The sequence below is a fragment of the Dipteris shenzhenensis genome, chromosome 28 (assembly GCF_047967505.1).
Source record: "Dipteris shenzhenensis isolate YYH24624 ecotype China chromosome 28, Dip_SZ_1.0, whole genome shotgun sequence".
NCBI classification, from domain to species: Eukaryota; Viridiplantae; Streptophyta; class Polypodiopsida; order Gleicheniales; family Dipteridaceae; genus Dipteris; species Dipteris shenzhenensis.
In genome coordinates, this window is record NC_141623.1 from 25,817,374 (window position 1) to 25,843,203 (window position 25,830).

The window sequence follows — 25,830 nt, forward strand, 5'->3', positions numbered from 1 at the left end:
CCAACATCCATGAGGGATCAAGAACATCATGGTGGCATTGGACTATGTCACCAAATGAGAAAAATAAAAGGCTTTAAGGGACAACACAAAACAAAGTGCAACAAGACTTTTGCAGAAAAATTGTTTAGATGCCTTATTGAAATCATGTTAATCAAAGGTTCACTCCATGAGTTTAGTGATACAAATCATGATGAAGAGGTTCCTAATTCTTCATAGAAATCTACAACTTACTATCCAAGGGAAAATGGGAAAGAAAAAGGCCATGAGCAAGGTGCTCAAGAACATCCTTTGTAAGACTGCCGTGAGAGGACCATAGTGACTGGGACCATACACTACAACAAAACAACTTTTAAGGTCAGCTAGACACATGTCTTTTTCAAATAGTATTTAATAGTGCCAATGGAATTTCTCATACCAAGCCTAGGGGAGCAATGCATCAAATGAATGGATAGGAGGAAGCACTAAAGAGCATGCTAGATAATTAGATAAAGATTGATGAATTGTGGGTGAGAGCAGTCGAATCGTGGAGCATAAATCAGAGGAGCAGGAAGGCATCCATGATTGACACATCAAAAAGAGGAACTTTTCTAAAGACATAATGGTCCAAGTTGAGGGAGAAGAGAAAACATCTTCATTGACACAAGATCAAACATTATCCATAATGGGACAATGATGAATATTTGATTGTATGCAAGCATTGTTTGACACTTGCATTTTAGTGCCAACTTGTCTATGGATTTCAATATTCGCTAAACTTAAGAACACTTTTTGTAATTTCTTCTATCTTTTGCATTGGGATGAGCATTAGAATAAGTCCAATCAGATTATTGGTAGGTAATAGTTTCCTTGGAATCATAATTGCATTTTGCTTTAGTAGAATTGGTTGCATCCTATTCCACCTTGGTTGGCACTAGATCAATCAGATCTAACTTTCATAGTAGGCAGCCATGTATACCATTTTGTAGATTGTTAGTAGATCATTTTCAATATCATATTTCTTGATCATCATGATTCGCATGTGAATGATAGAGCAATGAGTAGGCTATTGCTTAGCCTGGGATGAGCATTAGAATAAGTTCAATCAAATTATTGGTAGGTAATAGTTTCCTTGGAATCATAATTGCATTTTGCTTTAGTAGAATTGGTTGCATCCTATTCCGCCTTGGTTGGCACTAGATCAATCAGATCTAACTTTCATAGTAGGCAGCCATGTATACCATTTTGTAGATTGTTAGTAGATCATTTTCAATATCATATTTCTTGATCATCATGATTCACGTGTGAATGATAGAGCAATGAGTAGGCTATTGCTTAGCCTATTAATGCTCCTTGTAGGAGATTATCCATACCATTGGTGCTTCGTGTTGAAGGATGAGGCATTTGGGTGAAGGATTGAAGATAATCATCGTTGAGGCTTGCTTGTTTTGAGGCTTGCTTGTTGTGAGGTGATTCAGTGCTCTAGTATAAAGGCTTAGTGAAGCCAACAATTCTTCATGACAGAGTGCTCCACTGTAGATGTCTTTATGTGGAATATTTTCCTACTGTGCCATAAAATTGAAGGCTTAGGATGTCCTAATCTATGAGGACCATCTAATTATTATTTGGTGAGGAGTGGAGATGCTTAAAACTAGAGGAGTTACCATTGAGCCACAATGTCTCGATGTATGTTCTACATAAAGAAGATAAATTAGCATGCAGTGGTGGCCAAGGTGCCGAATTGATGCTAATTTTTTTTGGCCAGCTTGTAGCTTTGACAAACTCAAGTATTCATCTAAAAAAGATTGTCGATGAAGATGGAACATGAATTGGAACATACTACCTCATTATAGAACTGGAACTATGAAAAATGTCACTTGTATGGCATATAAATCATCAGATGTCAAATGTCAGAGTGAGAAAATCTTTAGTTTTGTTTGTAAAAATTGTAGAAAGACAAGACTTTGAGTACTTGAAAATCTATTGAAGACTAGGTCCAATTTGAATATTTACTCGATAACGATATGCTCAGTCGAAGCTTGCAAGAAAAGAGGATAGTTTAGCCTTTCCCATGGACCACAATTTGGAACAAACTAAATATATGGATCTATAATAGATTAAGACTTCCTTGAGAGGACACACAATAATCAACCAATGAACATCAAATGTTCAAACACTTTGTTTCCAAAAAAGATAGTGTGGGCAATATGCACATTCAATAGATGTGAAAGTTCTTTGGTTTGTCAACATGGATAACCTGCTTGCATTCGCAAAGATGTAGATTGATAACATTGGACGATCTTGAATGAGCAATAGATAATCATGGATGACCCCTTTGAAAGATTGGTAACATTGGATGACCTTGAATGACGAATAGGTGATCATGGATGACCCTCTTTGAAAGGGACATTAGCTTACTTGTACAACATCATGGATGATAGGAAACTCACAAATTTTTTGTGAAGCTAAACACTAACCATAGATCACAATTTTTTTGCAAAGCTAAACACTGTTACATGGAGATCTATGGCTAAGACACTTTGCGTTTATGGAAGCCCTTGGATTTAGCACTTTATCTATCGTCATAGAAAGAGTAGCTTTTAGGCTCGAAAATATAGGGAAGGTGCTATGGCTCAACTTTGCCCTTTCGCTAAGGCTCTAGGAAGATTGCATGGATAAGCTTGCAAATTTTTAAAAAGGATGCCTTTTGGTCACCGTGCTCTTGCTCACCCACCCCTTCATGGTCTATCGACCGTTGGTTGGATAGTCGGTTTGGGATTCACAATCGCACTCATGCTCACTCCAAACACACGCACCCGTTTTGACCACTAGACTAGGACATCAGAGCAAAGGTCCTCAACCAAGTCAGCAACACAATGATTGGAGATGGATTCTCCGGTTATCTTTATTTATATGGCTTCTTTTACTTCGACACATCAGCCTTGTGAGTCACCTCCTTTGCAAATTATAGTGGTGGATTGTTTTTCTTCTTCATTTGTGTGGTTCCTTTCACTTCTAGTCTCTAGACATCGGGGAGTTTTAAAAATTCCAGCTTGTCATGTTGGCCTTTCACCTTATGCACTTGGTGGGCATTTTCAGACGTTTTGAAAATGATGGTCCTCCTTATATTAGGGTAGAGTAGTGCACCATGGGCAATGTCCATAGATCATGCATGGGCAAGATTGGCCGCACACTAAGAGCCCACAGCCCAGATGCATTCAATGCACCATGGACAGTCATGGGAGGCTCTACTCTGTAAACATCCTATTTGAAAACTTTCCTTACCATGATTCTGGAGTTGAATAGCATACAACAGAACCATTTCTTGTCAGCCGATCCCCATTCATCTTGTTCATGACGGTAATCCTATTCGAAAACTTTGTTCATGAGACGCACAACCTTGATTATGCTTTGTTTAAACTTTTTGAAAGAACAATTATATACATTCGCCTAGCTTTTCTATATCAAAAAGCATTCTTACTATCGTATCTGACTGCAATACAAATGAAAATGCACTGGTAACTGCTGCTCATTGAACTTTTAACAGTCTAGTTGGAAAGTGATGGGAATCTTTTGAACAAAGAAGTTATATCACGACGCCCACAGCATTTGGACAATGAAACTTGAAAGCTTCTCCTGCTCAGGCAAATGCAAAAACTATTACTTAAATCACAGCAACGTGTTGAGAAGGTAGCCAGAATAGCAAGACACGATGTGGAATAGGGTAACAACGGAGTTCTTGTATAACCGTGACAACTCGATTAGTTAACGTGAAATGTGCATTCCCTCCCTGCCAAACTGCATTTTTCATCCCACATGCTTGCATCTGCTTTCAACAGAAGCGAGGGCAAGACTAAAGTAAAGCACTAGTGAATCTGGCACACTGAAAGATAAGAGCTGCTGTTTATCATGTTTGACAGCACAGAGGCTAAAGAGGCAGCATACACAGGGATTCTTGTAGACCGGTTTTTTCAGAACCATTATTCCACAAGTGAAATGCAGGTCAGTGGAGGCCTCTTGTGGTATGTATGTTATATTAGTACAAGGATCTTCATGCAGCTATTAAGTGCCCTGTTGAAGACGAGGGAATGAAAGAGAGCTGCTGTGCTTTATTCTTGGTTGAAGGCTGCAGGGTTTGAACAAATTAACTTCAACAATGGAAAAGAGTGCCAAAAGAAAGCACTCCCAGTATTCTCCTGAGTTCTCATGGAGGCATGGTTTCTGAGATACAAAGCCTGACATCTATTGCTGAATCTGTTCAGCTTTAACTCTGAATTGTTGTTCGAGAGAAGGAATGTCTGACTTGAGATTGAACATTCGCTCTAAGGCCTGCATATTTTCAAGAGTCTCATTTACAGTTCTACTGTCAGCTCCATCACATCGGAGATGAGTCATAGGACCATGTAGCAATTTGTTGACAATCCCTCTACTCAGATCCTCAACAAGCTTCTTGTTCTTCTTGGAGAGCTCATCTCCCATCTTGCCCAGACACTTCTCCAGCTCACCAATCCGAACGTTCTCAGCATATGCTCTCAGTTTCTTGATGGTTGGTACAGTCTCAAGAGAGTCCCTCCAAGCCTCAAAGGTTCTTAATTCTTCTTCGATAATCACCTGGGCTTCCATAGCCTTCCTTCTCCTTTCTTCCTTGTTGGCAGCCACAACCTCCTTCAGATCATCCACATTGTACAATCGAGCTGTTGATACTTCAGCCACACAGGGAGCTACGTTCCTGGGCACAGAGATGTCGATGAAGTGCCTTACTCCACCTACGCCTTCTCCTGCAGGTGGAAGGCTTTCCACTGATTCTCTGTAAAACAAGGGAGTTTCTGAGGCTGTGCTCGTAAAGATAACGTCTGCGGCCCCGGCTGAGCTCACCAGTTCTTGAAGTGGCTGATAAACGAGTTCAGACTCAGGGAACTCGGCTTGCAAATCGATGACCCTCTGCTCGCTCCTATTGACGACCGTCATCGTTTTACAGCCCTTAGAGAGTAGATGCTTAACCAGTAGCTTCGACATCTTTCCAGCTCCAATAATTAGCACTCGAGCTTGGGAGAATCCAGAGTCGCTGAGCTTCATCACCGCTAATTCGACGGCCGCAGAACTGACGGACACGGCTCCTGCGGCTATACTCGTTTCGCTACGCACACGCTTCCCAGCAGTGATCGCTTGCTTCAGTAGTCCAGTCAAGTTCCTCCCAAATCCCACTGCAGTTAGGCCAATCTTGTATACTTGCTTGACTTGGGCGAGAATCTGACCTTCTCCCAATACCAGAGAGTCTAGACCGGAAGCAACTCTGAATAAGTGCTGCGTTGCATCCCGATCCCGCAATATGAACAGATGCTCTCGGAGCTCTCCCAAAGGTATGCCACTCGTCTGCAAATCGTCACGAAGCCGATCGAGAAATCTATGTGAGCAATCCTAGGTTTGTGCAATGCTGATGGTACGACTTGCTAGAGCAATCAAAAGCAACAAAGACGTACCTTTGTCATCCAACCAGTGACCTCTCGTACACCCCTGTGCCAAGAAAGAGCAACCACATAAATTTCCATGCGATTGCAAGTGCTGAGCACTCCAGCTTCCTCGATGTGCGGCAGTGCAGTCAATTCCGCAATCGCGCGAGGCCACTCGGCCTCAGGAACGGCCAATTTCTCGCGCATTGCCACAGGGGCATTGTGGACGCTCAAGCCGAGCACGATGATGCTGCTCTTCTCTTTCGTATACCCTACATTGCGGAATTCGAGGACGAATATTAGAGCGGAACACAACCAAATCATCAAGGGAAGAAGCAGGCGGTTGGGGAAGCTCACGGTCGGCAGCGGAATTCTTGAGCTGCTCGAGGGCGGAGAGGCTGGCGAGCTTGGTTTTTTGGGTGATGTGAAGGCGCAAATCGGCGGAATCGGAGCTAGCTCTGGCGCCAAAAGAAGGGAGAGGAAGGTGGGAAGAACGGAGGAAGGGGGAGAGGGGGTGGAAGGAATTGGAGGGAGAGAAGAGGAGGCGGAAATCGTCTGAGGAGGAGAAGAGGGAGGCTATGGCGAGGGAGGACGCCATAGCCAAAAGCTTCAAAACTCTAAAAAGATGAAGATGATGAAGAGGAAGATACCTCTTATTGCCTTTGGTATATCCTCTCCTCTCCATCCTCCCATGACGTGGCTCCCTCCCATTCGCCCATAATTCCTCCACCCTCACACTGAGCATTCTTGCGACACCCCTTACACCTTCCGAAATCTTCATACAACAACCACTGGGTTCGCCCCACCCATGGACCAGGAAATAGAATTGGAGAATGGCCGCCACCTGGAAGTCACCAGGCTGCTAATTTATGGCACCAACCTGTGATTGTTGGAGGGCATGGAATGGGGCAATCATATGTAGCAATTGGAGGAGTTAACTGGCCATGGAGTGGGCAGCCTCATGGGCTCGACAAAAATATTTTGTTCAATGTCTGGGCCCATCCTTCCTATTAGGGTGTTTACAAACTGGAGCCGCCCATGCCTGGCCAAAAACTCCAAAGATGAAGATGAAGTAAAGAGGAAGAAGAAACACAAGATTATGCGTCTTCATGTCTGTCATATCCTCATCTCCCCATCCTCTCATGACCTGGCTCACTTCCAACACGAGGGGGGTCCCTCCCATTCGCTAACAATTCCTCCACCCTCACAGAGCATCCATGCGATACCTCATTAGATGTTCCCAAAACTTAGGGTGCTTACAGACTAGAGTTGCTCATGCCCGCCCATGGTGCATTGAATGCATTTGGACAGTGGGCTAGACATGAGTGGGCAATCTTGCCCATTCTTGATTCGTGGGCGATGCCCATGGTAAGTCTGTAAACAGCCTCGAGCTGGGTTCACACCGCTTGAACGCCCAATAGGGGCATCCTTTGATGTGGAAGAATTCTATTCGTTTTTTAGATGGGCGTCGAGCAAAACCATATCCTCATCTCTACCTCGCATGACGTGGCTCACTTCCAATAGGTGGCTCCCTCCCATTTGCCAATAATTCCTCAACAACCCCTTTCTCTCTTTTTTCCCAACTTGCTCCTCCCTCAAGAATTTGTGGATGTTTTAGCTAAAATTTAACTAAATCGCCTAAAATTTTGCAAGTTTACAAAATCAAGAAAATGCTTTGTACATGTGAAAATGAAAATGTTGTAGGTTCATTATAAAAGTGCATTTGCATCCAAGCTACTACAAGATCTACACACGCTCGCTAGCCACATAGAAAGTTGTATGGCCTTGATATACTGGTTGCAGCATATGCCTTGTGAAATTCATATTGGATGAGGCACAATTTGATTCTAAAAGGGCCCACTGAGGTAAGGCACCTACTCCTCGGGCTGCATGCTAAGGCTGAACAACATTCTTTTTTACGAACACTCTCATCGGCCTATCATTGTGCACCACTTCCTTCCCTCACCCATTTTCTTTTGCTTGTCTTGTCCAAATGGTTGTGAAACCTACCGTAGCACACTCCACACCTTCAAGTTAAACTAGAACCTTGCAAACCAAGACATCTTGGCTCAGCTCAACAAGAATAGCCCATCCCCAAAAGCCTTGATTGTGCTTTTGCACTCATAATTGCTAGTGAGTTTTTGACTTTGCATTCAATGCTAAGCTGAAGGTGATAGGAGATCAAGGGATCTCTACAAGTTAGACTTACTTGGAATTGTGTACCTCCATTCAGGGAAACAATAGCGTCTCCTTTTGGTGTGGTCTTTGCTCAGCTTATCATATCACCAAACATCAAAACAACTCATGTGCAGGGGCTACTCACCTAACCAGCCATGGACTATTGAATGTGTGCCTCCAACAAAATGTTAGAAGCATATAAAAGTGGTAATCTTATGTTTCCCTGATTTGGAAAAAAACAAAATAAATTAATGTATTAAGGACTTCGATGTAACTAGTGAGTAAGGTTAAATGGTGGTAATCTTCTTTCCCTGTAGTTTCAAAAAAATCAAATTACATTATTTATCGGCAAATTTGATGTAAATGGTGTGTAAGGGTAAGGGGGCCTGGAATAAAGTAAACCTAGGCTTTTAAGTTGGATGGATGAACAAGAAGAAAAGGTTGGATTATTCCTTCAAAATTAAAAAACCATTGCTTTTGGCCAATAGATGGCTTCCTAGAATGCGATATTTGAGAGGAGAATGAACATGTGTAGGCTTTAGAATACAATCATCCTTTTAATGATCTATCCCAAGGAAATATATACCTTGTGGGAAGTTTCATTTGTCATTTACCTATGTTGTTTTGTAGCTTGTCGTACTTTGAAGATGCCGATACAGAAGGAAATACAAAATAAGCATGCAACAAGTTAACTTAAATTGTCAATTAGCTTAATTTTTGTACCTTGGAATACTTCTAGAATGCTGAGCTTTTGTAGAGAATTTTGGATGTTGGATTTCATTTGTCATATCATATTTCTTGTTTTCAAGCTTGGCATAATTTAAGGGTGTTCTACACAACGAATTAGATATTAATTTGTGGGAAGTTGACTAATCATCTTTTATCTTTGTTTTTGAATACATTGGTCTACAAAATGAATTAGATGTCAATTTTTGGAAGTTGACTAAATGATCTTTTATCTTTGTTTTTGAATAACTTGGTGTTCGAGCTACAAGTGTAATCATGTGCTAATACGGACGAAAATATTTGAGGCACAATTCAAGGATGCTATACAAAATGAATTAGATATTAATTTATGGGAAGTTGACTAAATCATAATTTATCTTTGTTGTTGAATACATTGCTATAAGCGTAATCATATGCTAATATGGACTTGTCAATCTTCCATAATTGCAATTTACATATGATACATTAGCAAGTTATATAGAAATGCCACATTAGGTCTGTAACATTGTTGAATTAGCTCATTTCAAGTGTTGACAATGTGATGATAAGTTTTATGTCCTCTGTTCATGCCATTTTGAGTTATGTTTCAAAATCTTTTATTATCATTTATCGATGGTATGGAGATTGTGATTTTCATTTCGACAATTTGGTTAAAATACAGTCCAAAGTGACTTGAGTCAAAATAAGATTGGGTGTGGCCATTGTAGGTGTCATTTTTGTGAGTATATTGTTGTGAATAACTTGCAAGAGTCATAATTTAATGCATTTTTTGCCCAAATGTAACCAACTTCATGTTTAAACTAATTTGCACGGTCCAAAACTTAATCTAGGACCAAAAAATAATCAAATATCTGCCTCCTTGAGCTTGCTAATAAGTTTGAATCACTATTTTGATGGTGAGTCATGAGTCTTGGGCTGTATAGGACATTAAGATCATTGGAAACATATAACAATGGTTCTACACACACATATGTGATCAAGTACTTTTTGAACATATCACTAGTTAAACTTATGAAACATTGAAATTGAGTCTTGCTTTGTATAGGACATTGAAATCATTGAAAGACATATAAAAATGGCTCTACACACATGTATGCAATCGAGTACTTTGTGAAAACATCATTAGTAAAACTCATACCTAATGATAAACCACTAGACACCATCTACTAAATTGATAGATACATGTGGGGAGTTGCAAAAAATATGTAGTATCATGTTACGGTTTGTCAATATTGTGAAATAAAAAAACAAGCTTGATAAACTTTTGCTAGTACTTTTCATTAATATTTAAGTATATGTTCTATAAAAACATCAATAATTGGCTCCATTGCTAGGAATAGAGTCTCTTTTTTTGGTTCATTGGAGTCACCATGAAAGTTTGTTGACAAAATGGGCAATGCAGAATTAGAGGTTGTTCGGTCATCACATCATCAAATATGAATCCATTCTTGATGAGATCTCATCATACTCTCGGGTGAGTATCCATAATGCTCCTTTCACATTCGCATGACATGAAATCAATATCTCTAATATCAAGTACATATTTACCACATATCCTTTGGTAAATTTCGGTTCAACTATCACTAGGAGTGATAGCTTGCGAGAAAGTTTAGGCCTAAGACTTTCGAGATGTCCAAGATCAAAAGTGTTCTTTCTAGGACAAAGGCACATACAACATAGACAAAGTGCATGCCGTGTATCCATGCATGTGCAAATGCATGACACTGCTAAACAGGCAAAGAAACATAGCAGCACATTCAACCCATGCACTTGCACACAAGCATGCACACACAATACAAACAACCCAAGCAACTAGGCACAATGATGCAATCGACAAAAGCACACAATAATTGAAACACAAAGAAAAAAGGCACACAATACAAACAACCCATGCACTTGCACACAATGATGCTACACACAAAAGCGCACAATAGCTGAAACACAAAGCACAAACACAGAGCCCAACAAATAGAGATAGATAAATTGGCGACAACAAGTATAAGAAGAAGAAGATCACCATGTGGGTGACACATTAGTGCACATAAAAAGAGTGACCAAAACTTGACATGTATCTATATAAAAACTAACCATAGAGAGCTATCTAACTTTGATTAAATGGCATGGCATGGCTAGGTCAACTCGAACCTTAGGCTAGGTCAAGTTATTGTAGTAGACCTACCTAACTTGGTCAGTTATCCTAACTAAAATAAGGGCTACCTCAAACTTGGTTTGGCTTCAACCCCATTAGGTTAGTAGACCTAAGGAACTAAACTCTCATTTTCCACTTAATTGAACTGAATCAAGATCTAAAACATTGAAAGTATAGCTTATGCACAAAATTATATCTTACCATACTTTTGGTATCCTTACAAATGTTAAAAAATACCAATTCTAGGTTTTTCATAGGAAAGGTCATATGATTACCTAGCCATAGTAAAGGACAAAGGAGATCAAGAATGAAAGATTAGATGAAAACACACTTAATGGTCTAGGCAAGAAGGCCAGGAGGGTGGGAGATGTATCTAGAGCACTCTATTGGTGTCCCATGTATTCCTTTGTGCATGTTTTATGGTTGTTGTTTCCTTTATTTATTGTTTTGCAAAGAAAGGAACCTTCTATTAATGCTTGAAAAACTTCAAACAAAACAACAGCCCCAAAGGTGCTGAGCATGGAAAAAACCAATAAAGGCTAAAAGAAGAAAACCAGCCTATTCTAGAGAAACCCAACTCTTTGCCTAGGAAATCTATGGTACAGGGGCTAACAGCCAAGTGGTGGGACTATACAACCAGGGAATCTCTCACGGAGTGAATATGTGGAAAACTATGTCATGCTCATTTAGTGCATGCCCTCGTTTGTTAATGCTTGTATTTTGTTTATCTTTAGGTTCTTAATATTCCCTATTTTGATATTCTTGGAACAACATTGATTCGTAAGGATGATGATACAATGCTTGTGGGTCATTGTTTGCTTGGGTGTAGCCATTTTTTGTGAGGTTTAGGGAATTTTGTATATAGTATCTTGCCTGACCCATAACTTATGCATTGTTTAAGGAAATTCGTCAAACTTTGCCTTCAAGTTGTAGTACACATTCCAAATTTGAACATGAGACCAAAACATTATGGAATAATGATTTGGAATGAGACTGTTAAAACATTATAAGTGCTATGTTGCATCTGAAGCATGCATTCGGAAGAGTATAGGATATAGCGATAAAAAACATGAAAATTTTGTTATGTGCATACATGCAACCAAGTAATCATTCAAAAATACACTACATGAGCTTCTCCTCAATCCAAGGACACACCTAAATGAGAACATTAGATATGGGTTAATGCACCTCCAATGTTGTGCTAAAGTTATGCACACCCATTTGAGGGCACGCTCTAGAACATTGTTTTGATTTGTTGAAAACCTGAACGGATTGAAAATTTGGAATCCAAACTAGTGGGACTACTGCATGGTGGCCTTAAAACATTGATAATTGTTGATATTGGTATCTATATTCACCCTAGAATGGAAGAAGTTGAAAATGTGTAATTTGTGCATGTGCAGAGATCTTTTAATAAATCCAACACTATTTACAATTTTGAGTTGTTTCTTTTTCCATGCACTTGCTTGCTATCTAGCTCATAAGCATGCCAAAGGTCATTGCATTTCATAATATACATCATCAAACTTGATAGCGTGCACTTTGGCCGATATGTGTTTTGAGGCATTTTAGGCCACATTGCACTTGTTTGGGATATCCAATTCTGCTGATGTATATCACTAGAGGGGAAAACTCGATGGCTGAAAATTTTGCTGCTCCCACAAATTTTGAAATTTCACACCGTCCACTCGTCGAATCTTGGAATATTAAGTACCTGTAGCCTAGCCCCTGCAACTGGCACACATCTCGATGTGACCTTGCACAGTCTTTGGTTTGGCATTATTGTCTTTCGGGTAAGTTGTCTCCTATTCTTTGCTCGTCTCACAAGCTAGCTTCTCTCTATTATGGAGGGTCTATTCTGGCGGTTCACTAATTGTTGCCATGGCCTAAACAAGCCTGATGTTTGTTCAAGTCAAACAGCAATTACTGATTGAAATTGTGGTTGAATAGAAATAAAGAAATGAAAAGCAATATATTTGTATTATCTAATTGTGAAATTCAAAAATGAAAAGCAAAATGTTGTTTTTTTCTAATTGTGAAATTGAGAAATGAAAAGCAATATACTTGTTATTATCTAATATATGAAGTTGTGATTGTCTAGCTAAACTGGTCGAGAACTAGCCCGATAGAATTTCCTATTATTTGGGTCATACACCTCTTAATTTCTAGACCAGGATGGCTTGGATTTAATTGTGAAATTCAGAATTAAAAAGCAATATACTTGTTATTTTCTAATATGTGAAGTTGTGACCGACAGGCTAAACCAGCTTGGTAGTTGAAATTGTGACTGTCCTAAACCAGCCTGATGGTCGAAATTGTGACCATGTCCTCAACCAACCCGGTGGTTGAAATTGTGATATCCTAAACCAATGTGGTGGTTTTGTTTTGCTAGTAGCTTGATTAGTTTAATTATTAGATGCATTATATGTGATTGTATTAAACTAGCCCGAGGGTTGAAATTGTTTTGTTTTCCTGTAGGTAGGTTGATTAGTTTAATTAGACTGCACTTTTGCACATATTGTGTTTTGTTTTGTTTTCCTCAAAGTACTGCAAAAAGAAGGCTCAGTGTACTATTGTTCTTGCATGTTGAATCAGTAGACGAAGTTGTATATCAATCAAAATCCTGACATCTCAATTGGGTAGAGGAGCTTTGAGCATTGTCAGCCCTGGAACGTCAGCAGGAAACTCAAAGACAAAAATGTTTATTGTTGCAAAACACACATAGACTTTGACCTGGCCCGGCAAGCTATGAATGACTTGAGATCTGGTCGGGTTGGAGCCTTGCTCCATGGGGATTGATGCCCATGTCTCGTCGATGAATGCAAACTATGTAGGCCATGTGGATCCTCATCATGTGTTGCAAGGGAGACCAGGTTTTGTAGCCCAAGGTCTTTGTGGGAGCCAATGGTTTGTCCAAAGGAGGGAGAGCATGAGTGGCACCACATTATGGCTAAAAAAACAAGATCCCCATGCAAAAAATATAAAACAACATTAGGTGTAGTTAGATGGTGCTACTTCTTAATTTAAATCAGCCCGTGGATTCTACTTTGTCTCAAGGTTCAAATCCCTGAGCGGTCTAGATATGATGTGGAATTTTTTTGGGTCTAGCCATGGCAAGGGTGAACATGATGGATGTGGTGCTGTTATTAAGCGAGCTCTATTTAAACACCAATTAACATTCCCTCAATAAAAGCTCTCAATGATTCCCATGATGTTATAACATGGCTTACATCCAACCTCTCCACAGGAACGCATTCAACATATAGTAACCAAAGCCTTAAGAATAGTGTATTGTGCATAGTATTGCATGAAGTGAAAGTGGGGAGTATTTGCAAGATTGCCAAATGTGTTCAGGGTACATTTAGCCCCGAACATTTTAGAACTTCACCTTTCCAACCAATAACATGAAGCAAGCACAAGCATACATAGTCGGCTCATGGTCAAGGATCATGGTCAGATCATAGTCGGAGATCATAGTCAGAAGACAAAGAGCAATCCAAATATAGTTTCTCATCAAAGAACAGCATTCAACATTGGAATAGAAGAAAAAACTACATCCACATGGACCATTATCCTCTAGATTAGCATATGATCAGAGCTTGCCAAAAGGAAATATGCAGGCTGAATATAGTCAAAGAGCAGTCTGAATGTTACATATCAAGAACTGTTACAAAGAAGATCCCAAAAGGAGTTATAACTGCTCACTATGGTTCTTTGTAACCGCCACTCAAGTATATGACTTGTGACCTTCCAACTTCCACAGGACTTTGACTTAGCCTAGGTGCCTTAATACCCCTCAACAAGACTATATTGCAAGATGCTCATGAGTTGTCTATTAGGAGTCTCTCTATATTTTGAGTGATGAGAGTGGTAGGAGTTTTGGATGGAACACTTTTGTGAGTTCCATATGAGCCCCAAAACACTGGTGATCCTACTTTTCGTGTACCCTACCAACTTCGAGACCAAAGTTGCCAAGGAGATTGATATTTTAGGAAAAATAGGAGAGGTAATAGGTGCACTTCTGTGGCAGAATCATTCTGCTTATGGAATTGGTAAAGATTTGGTTTTGTTTGATAGGAGAAGCATCCATGATGCATATTTGACAGTACGGGTGGAATGGAAAGCAATAGGTGATGCTTTGCATGTCAGGTTTTATGGACCCATCACTTTGCGTACGTGATCGTGAGTGATGATAGTGCCATCTACAAGAGTGGGATGCAAATCCATGAACCATCAAACCAGTAGTAGTAAATGCTAAAGAACCTGCAGAGGTGGACGAAAATGTCCCAATGGTGTCTGAGGATGAGGCTGGTACGTACTGGGAGAATGGTTGCAGCATGATCTGTTCTCTGTAATCAAAATGGTATCATTGGCTCAATGGCAAACCAACCATCAACTATAGTATGACCTACTTCAAGTCAAAGGGGCTAAACAAAAGAATCCAGCCACCATAGAACTCGAGGATGAGGAAAATTGCACGCCAATAGTAGTAGAAGGATTGGAACCCATAGCCAAAGAAATAGTAGAAGAATCGTAACACGTTTAGCATTACCCACAATTGCCCATGGTATCGGAATCTAGCAACACCTCAAGGGGGAGCCAGAATCATCATAATATGAAAAGTGCTGGAACAAGCCAAACAACGGCATAAGGAGAGGGTGGCATAATTTCAAACGTACTCAGTGAGACTGAGGATTTAGTAGGACTGAGCACGAAACTAAAACCACTTTAAGAGTTCAGCTTTGGACCACCAAACATTGCAATTTTGTTCAATTTGGACAAGCAAAAAGGTCCAATAGGCCAATTCAATTCAACGGCATTCTTAAATTTGGTAGAGCCAAGTATCTCAATAAGTCAATTAAATTCGGTTACTCTGTGGAATACAGTGAGCCAATTTATTTCAAACACACAAATTAATTCAATAACTCAGCCAAATTTGGTAATGCAATCAACTTCAAAAGAAGCAGTAAATCTAATAGTGCCAGCAGTGCCATAAGTGTCAAACAGTGCCAGTAGTGCCAGCAACACCACACGTGCCACCAGTTTCACCAATACCACCTACTCCACCAGCTCCACCATATCACCCAATGAATTTGAATGCAGCAAGCATGAATTGCACGTTCACGGAATTTAGGGGTCGGGATAAGAGATCCAGATAGCCATGTGGCAGTTTGAAATGCAATCGTAGGCGAGTAGCTTTGACACCATGTTTGGTGATCCGAAAAAGTTATAGCAGATTGCGGGTACCTAAGCGACAAGGCTATGAGTTGGTTTAGCCCATATGGCCTACATAGTTTGTGGACTATGAGGAATTGAAGACAGTTTTCCTATATAGGTTTCGTAAGTAAAAAACACCAAATGATACCGGCACAAGTTTCCATCAAAAGACACTAATGGTGGAAGACTATGCACCAAAATCTCAACGCTCAATTAGATGTGGTAGAAAGACCCACAACCAAGGTGGAGTACTTCTACAAGGGATTATATAAAGAAATCCATAGGGCAGTGAGCAGATTGGAGATCTCTGGCTAAATGGCTTTAATAAATTGGTGGATGCCACCAAAAGAGTAGAACGATGGTGCGGATCGTTTAAAATTTGATCCAAGGACGATGACTCAGACAACAGGTCAAATTCTTACACAGATGAATCCAATAGTGACACGGATGGCGACACAAAATCAAAAAGTGACATCCAAAAGGGATTTGGAAGACAAGGATAGTAAGTCAAAGAAGTAGAGCAAGAATAAGAAGAAGAAATCGAGCAAAAAGGAGGCGAAGAAATCCCAAAAGGAAAAGAAAAACGCAAAGAAGAAAACCAACGAGATAGAGAAACTGTTGGAAGAAAAACTAAAGAATTTAGGAGCAACTAAGTCAGCATCTTAGTTCAAGGGTGCAATTTGCATGAAGAATCACCCAACAAAGGTTTGTTGGTACAACCCAAATGCTCGAATGAATCTAGTGCAGTAGGTACCTCACCCACCGACAATAGGAGCTAGGTAGCAATTGATCCAATGACAGTACAAAATGTGGCCCAAATCAAATAGAGAAACAACTCAAATCAACGAGGCAACAAGCTGTCTTGTACCTTTGATGTATCTCAAGACTCTTTTGGCTACATTCTAGTGAGACTATTTTGGATTTGCCATAAACTGTGCTAGTGAACTTACTTCATAACAGATATCTAGTCGTGTGATAGTCAGATATATAAGAGATCCGATGAGCTGCCTGTAGTACCTGTCATTGACTGTAGGCTTTTCTGAATCTTTTGTAAGTTTCAAACTCTGTTCCATGGGAGTGGCTACAATCTTGCAATCTACCATATGAAACTTCTTTAGGAGATTATCAACATACTTCAGTTGACTCATGAATGTGCTACCTGGATCTCTCTAGAACTCAATACCAAGATAATAGTGCATAAGTCCAAGATCTTTCATGTCGAACTCTATAGATAAGTCTTGTTTTAGCTTTCTAATGAAGCTATCCTTGCTTCCTGTCATAATCAAATCATCTACATACAAAAGTGCAATAGTAATGTCTCCCCCTTGAACTTTGTAGTAGAGAGTATGATCTGCATTGGATTTCATGTATCCCAGATCAGCAAAATACTTGTCGATTCTACTGTACCAACTTCTGGGTGCTTGCTTTAAGCCATAGAGACTTTTCTTGAGATGGCAAATCTTATTCTCCTTTCTTGGTTCAACATAACCTGCAGGTTATTGCATGTAGACTTCTTCATCTAGGTAACCATTGAGAAATGCATTCTTGATGTCGATCTAGTACACATTCCATATGATGAGTGTCACTAGTGATATCAAGGACTGTATGGAATCCATCTTTGCTATTGGAGCATAAGTCTCATCATAATCTTGACTATATTGTTGTGCAAATCCTTTTGCAACAACTAGTCTAGCTTTGTATCTTTGAATACTGCCATCTAGATTGTACTTCACTTTGTATACCCATTTGTTTGCTATGGCCTTCTTTCATGGTGAAAGGTCGCATAATTCCCAAGTATTATTCTTGTACAAAGCATCCATTTCTTCATTCATAGTAGTTTGCTATTCTGGCTTGTCTATTGCATCTTTGAAGTACATTAGCTCTTTTGTAGCCATGATTGTAGTCATAAGAGCATAGTTGGTGGTTTCAACCTGAATTGCCTTGCCTTTCTGAGCATATGTCAATCTGGCTGGTGGTCTGCTTTCCCTAGTAGACTATCTTAGCTGCTGTGGCTCTGCTTGGGGTGTTTCTGGCAATTCTTGCTCTTCTTCATCAACCTGTTCTGTAGATGACTGTGAAATTGGTACGTCGATCTCCTGTGTGTATGAGGTTTTCCATTCTGATTCCTCATCAAAGATTGCATCTCTGGAGATAATGACCTTGTGGTTGATGGGATCATAAAACTTGTATGCTTTGCTTTCTTCAATGTAACCAACCATGATGCATTTGCGTGACTTCGCATCCAATTTCCTACGATGATCATCATGTGTGTGGGCATATGCTATGCAACTAAATATGGAGAGATGCCCAATGTGTGGCTTATGTCTAGTGAATGCCTCATACGGTGTCATACCCTGAATCGGTTGGGTAGGAAGCTGATTAAGCAAATAGATTGCCGTGGCTATTGCTTCTACCTAGTACTGATTCGAATGCTTCTCACTAAGCATTGCTCTAGCACTGCTGCTAAAGTCCCATTCTTCCTTTGCTAGCTACAGTACCAGAGAAGCATGCCATGTCATCTCAACTGCAACAGATGCCACTATCTACAAAATGGCACAAGAGATATGCTCATGTCAATTTCAATTTTGTTAGATCTCAGGAATCAGAATATGGAAATTGGGATTCCAAAGTTACAATTTCTTGGAAAAGTTTACGAAGCATGCTGCTTCGCAAACATAAGCGAACCAACTTTGGCAGAAGCACCTCTCGAGCACAAGGTATTCTTGATTTGATACATACATATATATGGGGTTATGCCCAGACCCGCAACATCAACGGTTCACTTTACTACTTGACTTTCATCGACGACTACAAGAGATATTATTGGGTCTACTTTCTGAAAGAGAAATCTAAAGTGTTTTCCAGATTTCAAGAATTCAAAGCCATGGTAGAAAACTAGACAAGCAGAAAGATCAAAGTCCCTTCCTTGACACCTTTTGCTACTACCTGACATCTTCTAGATTTTTTCTGATAGTGCATTTATCTCCGTCAAAGATGACTCGATAATTGTGTTGCGTTATTTGACCTACTGACAAAAGGTTCTTGCTGAGCTTCGAAATGTAGAGTACATCTTTCACCAATCCTTTTTAACACCCTGAACTAGATTCGGTGTATTATCTACTGTGTAGATAACATTTTTCTAGCCCTCTAATGGTTTCATCTCTGTGAACCATTCCTGATGATTTTTCATGTTCTCTCTTGTTGGCTACGAGTTGATTGTTGTAGACTTTTGTCCAGAGTACATAAGCATGATCAGTTTCGCTGATGTTGTGAAAACTCTGGTTGATTTGGTTTCTCAGTGTGAGAATCCTGGAAGTGTTCTTTGACTCGTAGAGAGCTGCAAACATATCCCATGCTTCTTTCGATGCCTTGACTGTGTTGAGCTATCCTAGCATGACATCTTGAACATTCTTCTTGATCAGATGATATGCATACTTGTCTTTCTTATCCCATTCTACCTGAGCTCGGGCTCGATTCTACTGTACCAACTTCTAAGTGCTTGCTTTATGTCATAGAGACTTTTCGTGAGATGGCAAACTTGATTCTCTTTTCCTAGTTCAACATAGCCTACTGGTTGTTGCATGTAGACTTCCTTGTCTAGATAACCATTGAGAAAAGCATTCTTGACATCGAGCTGATACATATTCCAACTGTTGAATGCCACTAGTGATATTAAGAACCATATGGAATCCATCTTTGCTAGTAGAGCATAAGTCTCATTATAGTCTTGACCATATTGCTGTGCAAATCCTTTTGCAACTAGTCTGGTTTTGTATCTTTTGATACTTCCAACAACTGGATTGTACTTCAATTTGTATACCCATTTGTTTTTTATTGCCTTCTTTCCTAGTGGAAGTCTGCCTAATTCCATTTCTTCTTGTACTATTCTAATTTGCTATTGCTATTGCCTTCTTTCATGGTGGAAGGCCGCCTAATTCCCAAGTATTGTTCTTGTACAAAGCTTCCATTTCTTTAGTCATAACAGTTTGCCATTCTAGCTTGTCAACTGCATCTTCAAACTACAATGGCTCTTCTGTATCCATGATGGTAGTTATAAGAGCATACTTTGTGGTTTCAACTTGAATTGCTTTGCCTTTCTGAGCATATGCCAATCTGACTAGGGGTCTTCTTTCCCTAGTAGACCGTCTGAGTTGCTGTGGCTCTGATACCGTGACAAAATATGAAGAGGCGAAAGGAGAAGAGTGGAGATGAGGAGAGAGGGCACAGCTAGAGGGCACACCACAAATGACTAATTGTATAGTAGATTTAGTTGAAAATGTAGAATATATACAAGCCCTTTTAGGGTTAGGGTTAGGGTTAGGGTTAGGGCATCCAACCCTTTCCTTTATAGCACTCTATTGGGTTAGTGCTATGCAGATATGATTACATGATGTTGAGCATGGTTTCTTAACATAACTTACTTATCAATATAGCATTTTCATTTGCTTTGAAACGGTGACCAACTTTTGTAACACTTTTGGAGTGTCAACAACAAAGCATTGCCTTGAGATGATAACAATCTATGTTCTCTCTCTCTCTCTCTTTCTCTCTCTCTCTCTCTCTCTCTCTCTTGTGCCTAGATTTAAAAAAAAAGAACTAAGTCATCTTCTTTGAATTCAAAATATAGGGCCCATTTGTCATGGTAACATTTCTTTTGTTTTTTCTTAAGACAGCATTCAGATAGGTTCTTTCCCTATGTTCGAGATTTAGAAATTCCTTTATTCAGTCGCCTATAGTTTTCCCAAGTTATGTTCCGATGCTATTCAAATCATTGAGATCTTAGTTTTTATTGGATGTATGCATTTAGTGCCATACACTAGGAAATATAGAGTATAGCGCGTGCCTTTCTTATATGTGAGATTGTATGGCCACATTGCCTTTACAAGATTTTTGGTCCCCCCCTTTTTAGCACCAACGTATGTTCTTTTTTTGGAGTCTATACCTACGACCTTGTAGGTACTCTTGACCTAGCCATGGCCTTTGTATTGTATGGCAGCATTAATCCATGCACAATTGAGAGTCGCTCGATAATTCTTTTGAACAACTCATTCCTAAATGGGTTCCTTGATGCATGACTACTTCTTTGGGTGCACCAAATCGAACAATATTTGATTAACAAAGAACTTGGTCATTGTAGCTGCATCATTCTTAGTAGTGGCCACTATTTTTGACCATTTCATAAAATAGTTAGTCACTACTAGGATGTACCCCTTCCTTGATGGAGAGGTAGGGAAATGGGCCCCACAAAAGCTATCCCCCATTTCTCAAAGGAGGGTCAATATAGGGGTAAGTGGTCGATTTTGGTTACTCACCCTCTCAGCTTTTTGACATGCATCGCATGCCTTAACATGCTCATGATAAGGTGGGCCACCAATACATAGCTAGTAGGATCTTCAAGGTTGTCATCATGTACGTATCCTCCACAAGATGACTTGTGGAGTTCCTATCAGATTAGAGGGATTTCATCTGTTGTTACAAAAGGTCAATATGCTCCCTCTAGGTCTCCTTGATATAGAGTGCCACTATGATACAAGCATGCTATATTGATCTTTGCAATTCTAGCTAAATGATTGTATCCCATCGAGCTCTCTTTATTTTGAAGATACTAGGCTATATTGTCGAGTAGCATTTGGAGTTGTATTGATCCTAAATAGATCTTCACCTCGCCAATTCCATTCTTGACTAGCTATTTGAGCCTATACTTCTAGGTACTCATATCCTTCAATTTTTGGATTATCACTATTCCAATACTGATTGTAACCTTGGTGGTTTTGTCAATAGCTTGTGGTTGGACTCTTCCAAGATGAATATCCATTTCACCAATTTATTTGGAGGCTTAAGCTTATTCATCATCAACCTCATGGCTTCACTTTCAATAAAGAAAAAAGTTATTATTTTGAATATGTATAGTCTAAATCTTTGAGTTGAATATATGATGGCCAACCATATCCTCTTTGCTTGAGTGTATCATGACTTGATAGGTAGTAATGGACATCAACTTTTTCTTGATTTCTGGCACATATAAAATATCTGGCAACTTCTTAGTAACTCCATTAGATATGCAAGAAATAGTTTCCATGCCTTTGGCTGGGTATTTTTTAGCATTTTTGTCTACAAACTAGGCAAATAGATTGTCTTTGTATAGATTTCCTATAGCCACGAACAACTAAGAAATGAAAAATCTTTATTTAGTAGACACATTCACCACTACAAGCCTTTAGGGTGGAAGGAAGTCCAATTGAAGATAAAGAAGAGGAAGACAAAGACGATGAGCAAATAGCAACTGGATCCATGAAGGCAAATGACATTACCTAAGTGGGTGAAGTAGCATTTAGATGGCAAGAACACTCCAATTAATAATTGAGGATGCACCATCTAATCCCCGACATGATCGAGGATGCACCATTTGGTTATCAAAATTCAAAGCTACTACATGACCCAGTAGCATGGGGCCGTCATTACTACACCTCGTTGGAGATGCTATCAACTGACCTTTCACTGATTCCTCACCATATTCATTGCCCTCATCACTAGTTTGGACATAGGAAGGATTTTCTAACTCATCTTCATCATGATTGCCACCCATTTTAGTGATGCTCTCCATGTCTGCCAAACAATGTTCATGTATGCGAAGACCAATCTTAGCTGTCTCCACATCAGACATAAAAGGCACATATTTAGAAGCTCTCCTATAATGTGTATGCTTGCATGAATTAAAGTTTGTGTTTGAGGCTCAATAATTTCTTAAAATCAAAAAAGAAAAATTTGGAATCTTTATCAAGCTATCCTCTACCATTTGGATTTGATCACAATCATCCTTAGGTGGATGATATCTCTCACAAGCACCAACAAGGATAGAATTTTAGAGTTTAAGAATGACCTTGAAGCCTCATTTAAGATGTCATATTTGAGACTATTGTGTTTTTGTTTATGCAATCAAAAGAGGGAATTTTCATGAAATAGGCCAAGTATATACAAGGGCTACTACATAGTTTCGTAATGCTAAATCATAAGCCAATTTCAACTGTGTGTTAGTGCATGATGGTGATGAATCTTTTGATGCCACTATATCTAGCTAAGTTGTTGGTTAACTCATTTATTTATGCAATATATGTCAGCATTAAATTTTTGGCATCGCAAGTGAGCACATACATTGAGAGTCCTAGGACCATGCACTAATATGTAGTTAAGCAAATTTCCAAATGTTTGCAAGGCATCAAACATCTTGGATTGTTCTATGCCATGGGGTGACTTTTCAATTTCATGCATTTAGTAATTCTAATTACAATGATGGTAGGAAATCCACAAGTGGCAACTATTTCTTTCTTAGCAACACATGCATATCTTGGTTGAGTAAGAAGCAACCCACATTAGCCACCTCCTCATGTGAGGCTTATAGGGTAGCCTTGACAAGGACAATTGAGTGTGCGTGGATAAAGAGTGTGTTCGAAGATCTTGATGGAAGTTTGCAATCAACCACTCCTATCCTTGCTGACATTAGGTTAGAGCACTATTGCAATAGCATGGAAACTTGTGTTTAATGCTTTCATTTAGATAACTATCACTATGTCAGAGAGAGATTACATGTAGGAGGGATCAACCTGATGTATTGTCCTACACATGACTATGTTGATGATCTTCTCACCAAGGCATTATCTAGAGAAAAAAATTAATCTTTTTGCAAAAATTTAGGTATGATTCCTTGTGACAACAAATCTACTTTCTTGTACTTGTTCACATTGTCACTATAGGGGGGATTTTAGGAAATGAGTAGTGTGGTATGAACACACTTTGAGCTCTTTTAACCTCCAATTAGGAGGGTTTCTTCCCCTTAGGTTTCGGTATTTATGTTAGAGGTATATAAGCTCATTTTGGACTTGTACCATGTAGACTTTTGCCATTTTGTTGTTGCACTTCAGTGTTCTTGTGCTCTCCATAATTGGTTTGATCTATTCCATTCTCTATCTTCCTCCACCCCAAAACCTTAGACATTAGAGGGAAGGATTGTCAACAATCAGCAAACATAAGAGTGAAAAATAGAGTGCTAGAATTAAAAACAGTATTCTCAGCGTTCACCCTCACACATTCCAAAGAAGAAAATTGAAGTAAAGAGAGAGGGTTGAACAAGATCTTCCCTACCTGCTTGTACCATAACATCTCTAATATCATGTTGAAACATGCTCGATGAACATCTTAATGTGAACACATAGCTTACACTATCAACACACATAATGAATGGAGGGGGAATAGACACCATCTTTTTGGTTATGCAAATGTACAGTCTTCCTTACTAACCAAAATAATGTGATACAATATACACTAAAAGCTAATGTGGGTGACCCTAAATGAGTAAGGACTAAGGTCCCTTCTAATAGGTCTCCATATTTCTAAGAATCATACAACATATACACATATGTGCCACCATATTTATATGGATGATGACCATGCCCATGACAATGCGTCTATACTATAGCACCATCACCTTGCAAATATGAATGGAAGACCATTTTGGTGATGCAAAAAGGAATGCTATAGGACTTACGATCTTGACATTAGTAGTATTTACTATAGGGTGAGCTTGATAATGACAGAGCTAGAATAAAAACAATTATAGGTAGACCTTACATGTTGTCAAGTGGATATCTTGTTTAAAGGCATCACTATTCATTGTCCACACTATTGTTTAAACAAAATCCTATAATATTTGGAATGCACAAAACAAACATCAAACCACATACCTCTAAATTGTAAGGAATATGAAATAACTATAGAAGACTCTCCTAGAGTGATAGCAATGCCACTCACATTCCACGTCATACTAGCTTTGGTTGTTGCTTCATGGTTTGATGGGAAGCTAATATCTACCCATCGGCGATTGGCATGTGGCAACTATTTCATGTAAAGGTGCTACCCTTGTTCACCTTCCATGAATGATGTTGGATAACCTAAATAGCTCTACCAAAAGCTTGTTTGGATATTTCAACAAGATTCTAGCCCTTCTTTTTCAGTATGTATATTCAAAGTGTCACTGTGTGACCACATAATCATATAACATAAAAAGATACTTATATAGATATATTCATTATTATGTAAATAGATACATATAAAGCAATATGGAATAAAAATCTAAAACTTATTGTCAAATTTGGTGGGCATGACATTAACCTACAAATATTAATATAGCATCTTCGTTAGCCTTGAAATGGAGACAAATTTTTGTAGCACCTTTGTAGTGTCAAGAGAGTGTTGGCTTGAAGATAATAATGAACTATGTCTTTTGAACATCGTGAGGCAAAGAGATGTTTACAGAGTGTTGCCTTGACATAATTATTAAACTATGTCTTTTAAATCTCTCTCTCTCTCTCTCTCTCTCTCTCTCTCTCTCTCCCTCCCCCCGCCCCTCCTCCCCCCCCTCGCCCCTGCGCTCTCTCTCTCTCTCTCTCTCTCTCTCTCTCCCTCCCTCCCCCCTCCCTCCCTTCCCCCCGTGCCCCTCCTCCCCCCCCTTGCCCCCCCTTTGTCCCCCCCCCCCCCTTCTCTCTCTCTCTCTCTCTCTCTCTCTCTTAGGAGAGGACCTCTGTCACAGACCCACTCTTACCCAACTATAGATCTATCCACTGATTTCTTAAGAGTAGTCCCTTCTCCTGATATCACGCTACCTAGACCAGTAGCAATCTCTGCAGCCACACCCCTTAGTCGCCAGCAACAACCATCCTCTTTAGGCAGGATCACTTTGGATAGAGCACTTGCACTGAGTCGAGCACGGAATGCTCAACTACCTAGGCCACGCCTGAGGCGCCCTTTCCATGGACAGATTTGGGCCATCATTGCATAGCATCGGAGGCATCTACTAAGACATGCTGATCTCTTTGCCCTACATAGCATCATGATGGGTATCTTGAGATAAGTGAGAGAGAGCAGTATCTCAGATAGTTTATATCTATAGATTTTTGGCCTACCGTAGGTAGCCTTAGTGAAGGCTTCAGTTTTGAGATGGGCAAAATTCAGAATTTTTTAAAGTTTTAATTGTGAATTGTTGATTGGTCTACTTGTGTGTTTTTTGTTTTTTATGATTGATTATCTCCACCTATTCCTCCCTCTTTCTCTCTTTTTCTATTTGAAGGCAAGCGCACCTCT

General features: G+C 39.6%; 1 protein-coding gene across 1 annotated transcript; it reads right to left on the minus strand.

Annotated features, from left to right (window-relative positions):
* Positions 1-3,708: 3,708 nt before the first annotated feature.
* LOC147883379 (glutamyl-tRNA reductase 2-like) lies at positions 3,709-6,053 on the minus strand. The gene is made up of 3 exons (XM_087399901.1): positions 5,784-6,053; positions 5,457-5,698; positions 3,709-5,349 (listed from the first exon to the last, which is right to left on the minus strand). The coding sequence occupies exons 1-3, from the start codon at positions 6,022-6,024 to the stop codon at positions 4,219-4,221; spliced, it is 1,614 nt and encodes a 537-aa protein (XP_087256027.1). The 5' UTR covers positions 6,025-6,053; the 3' UTR covers positions 3,709-4,218.
* Between the last annotated feature and the right edge of the window lie 19,777 nt (positions 6,054-25,830).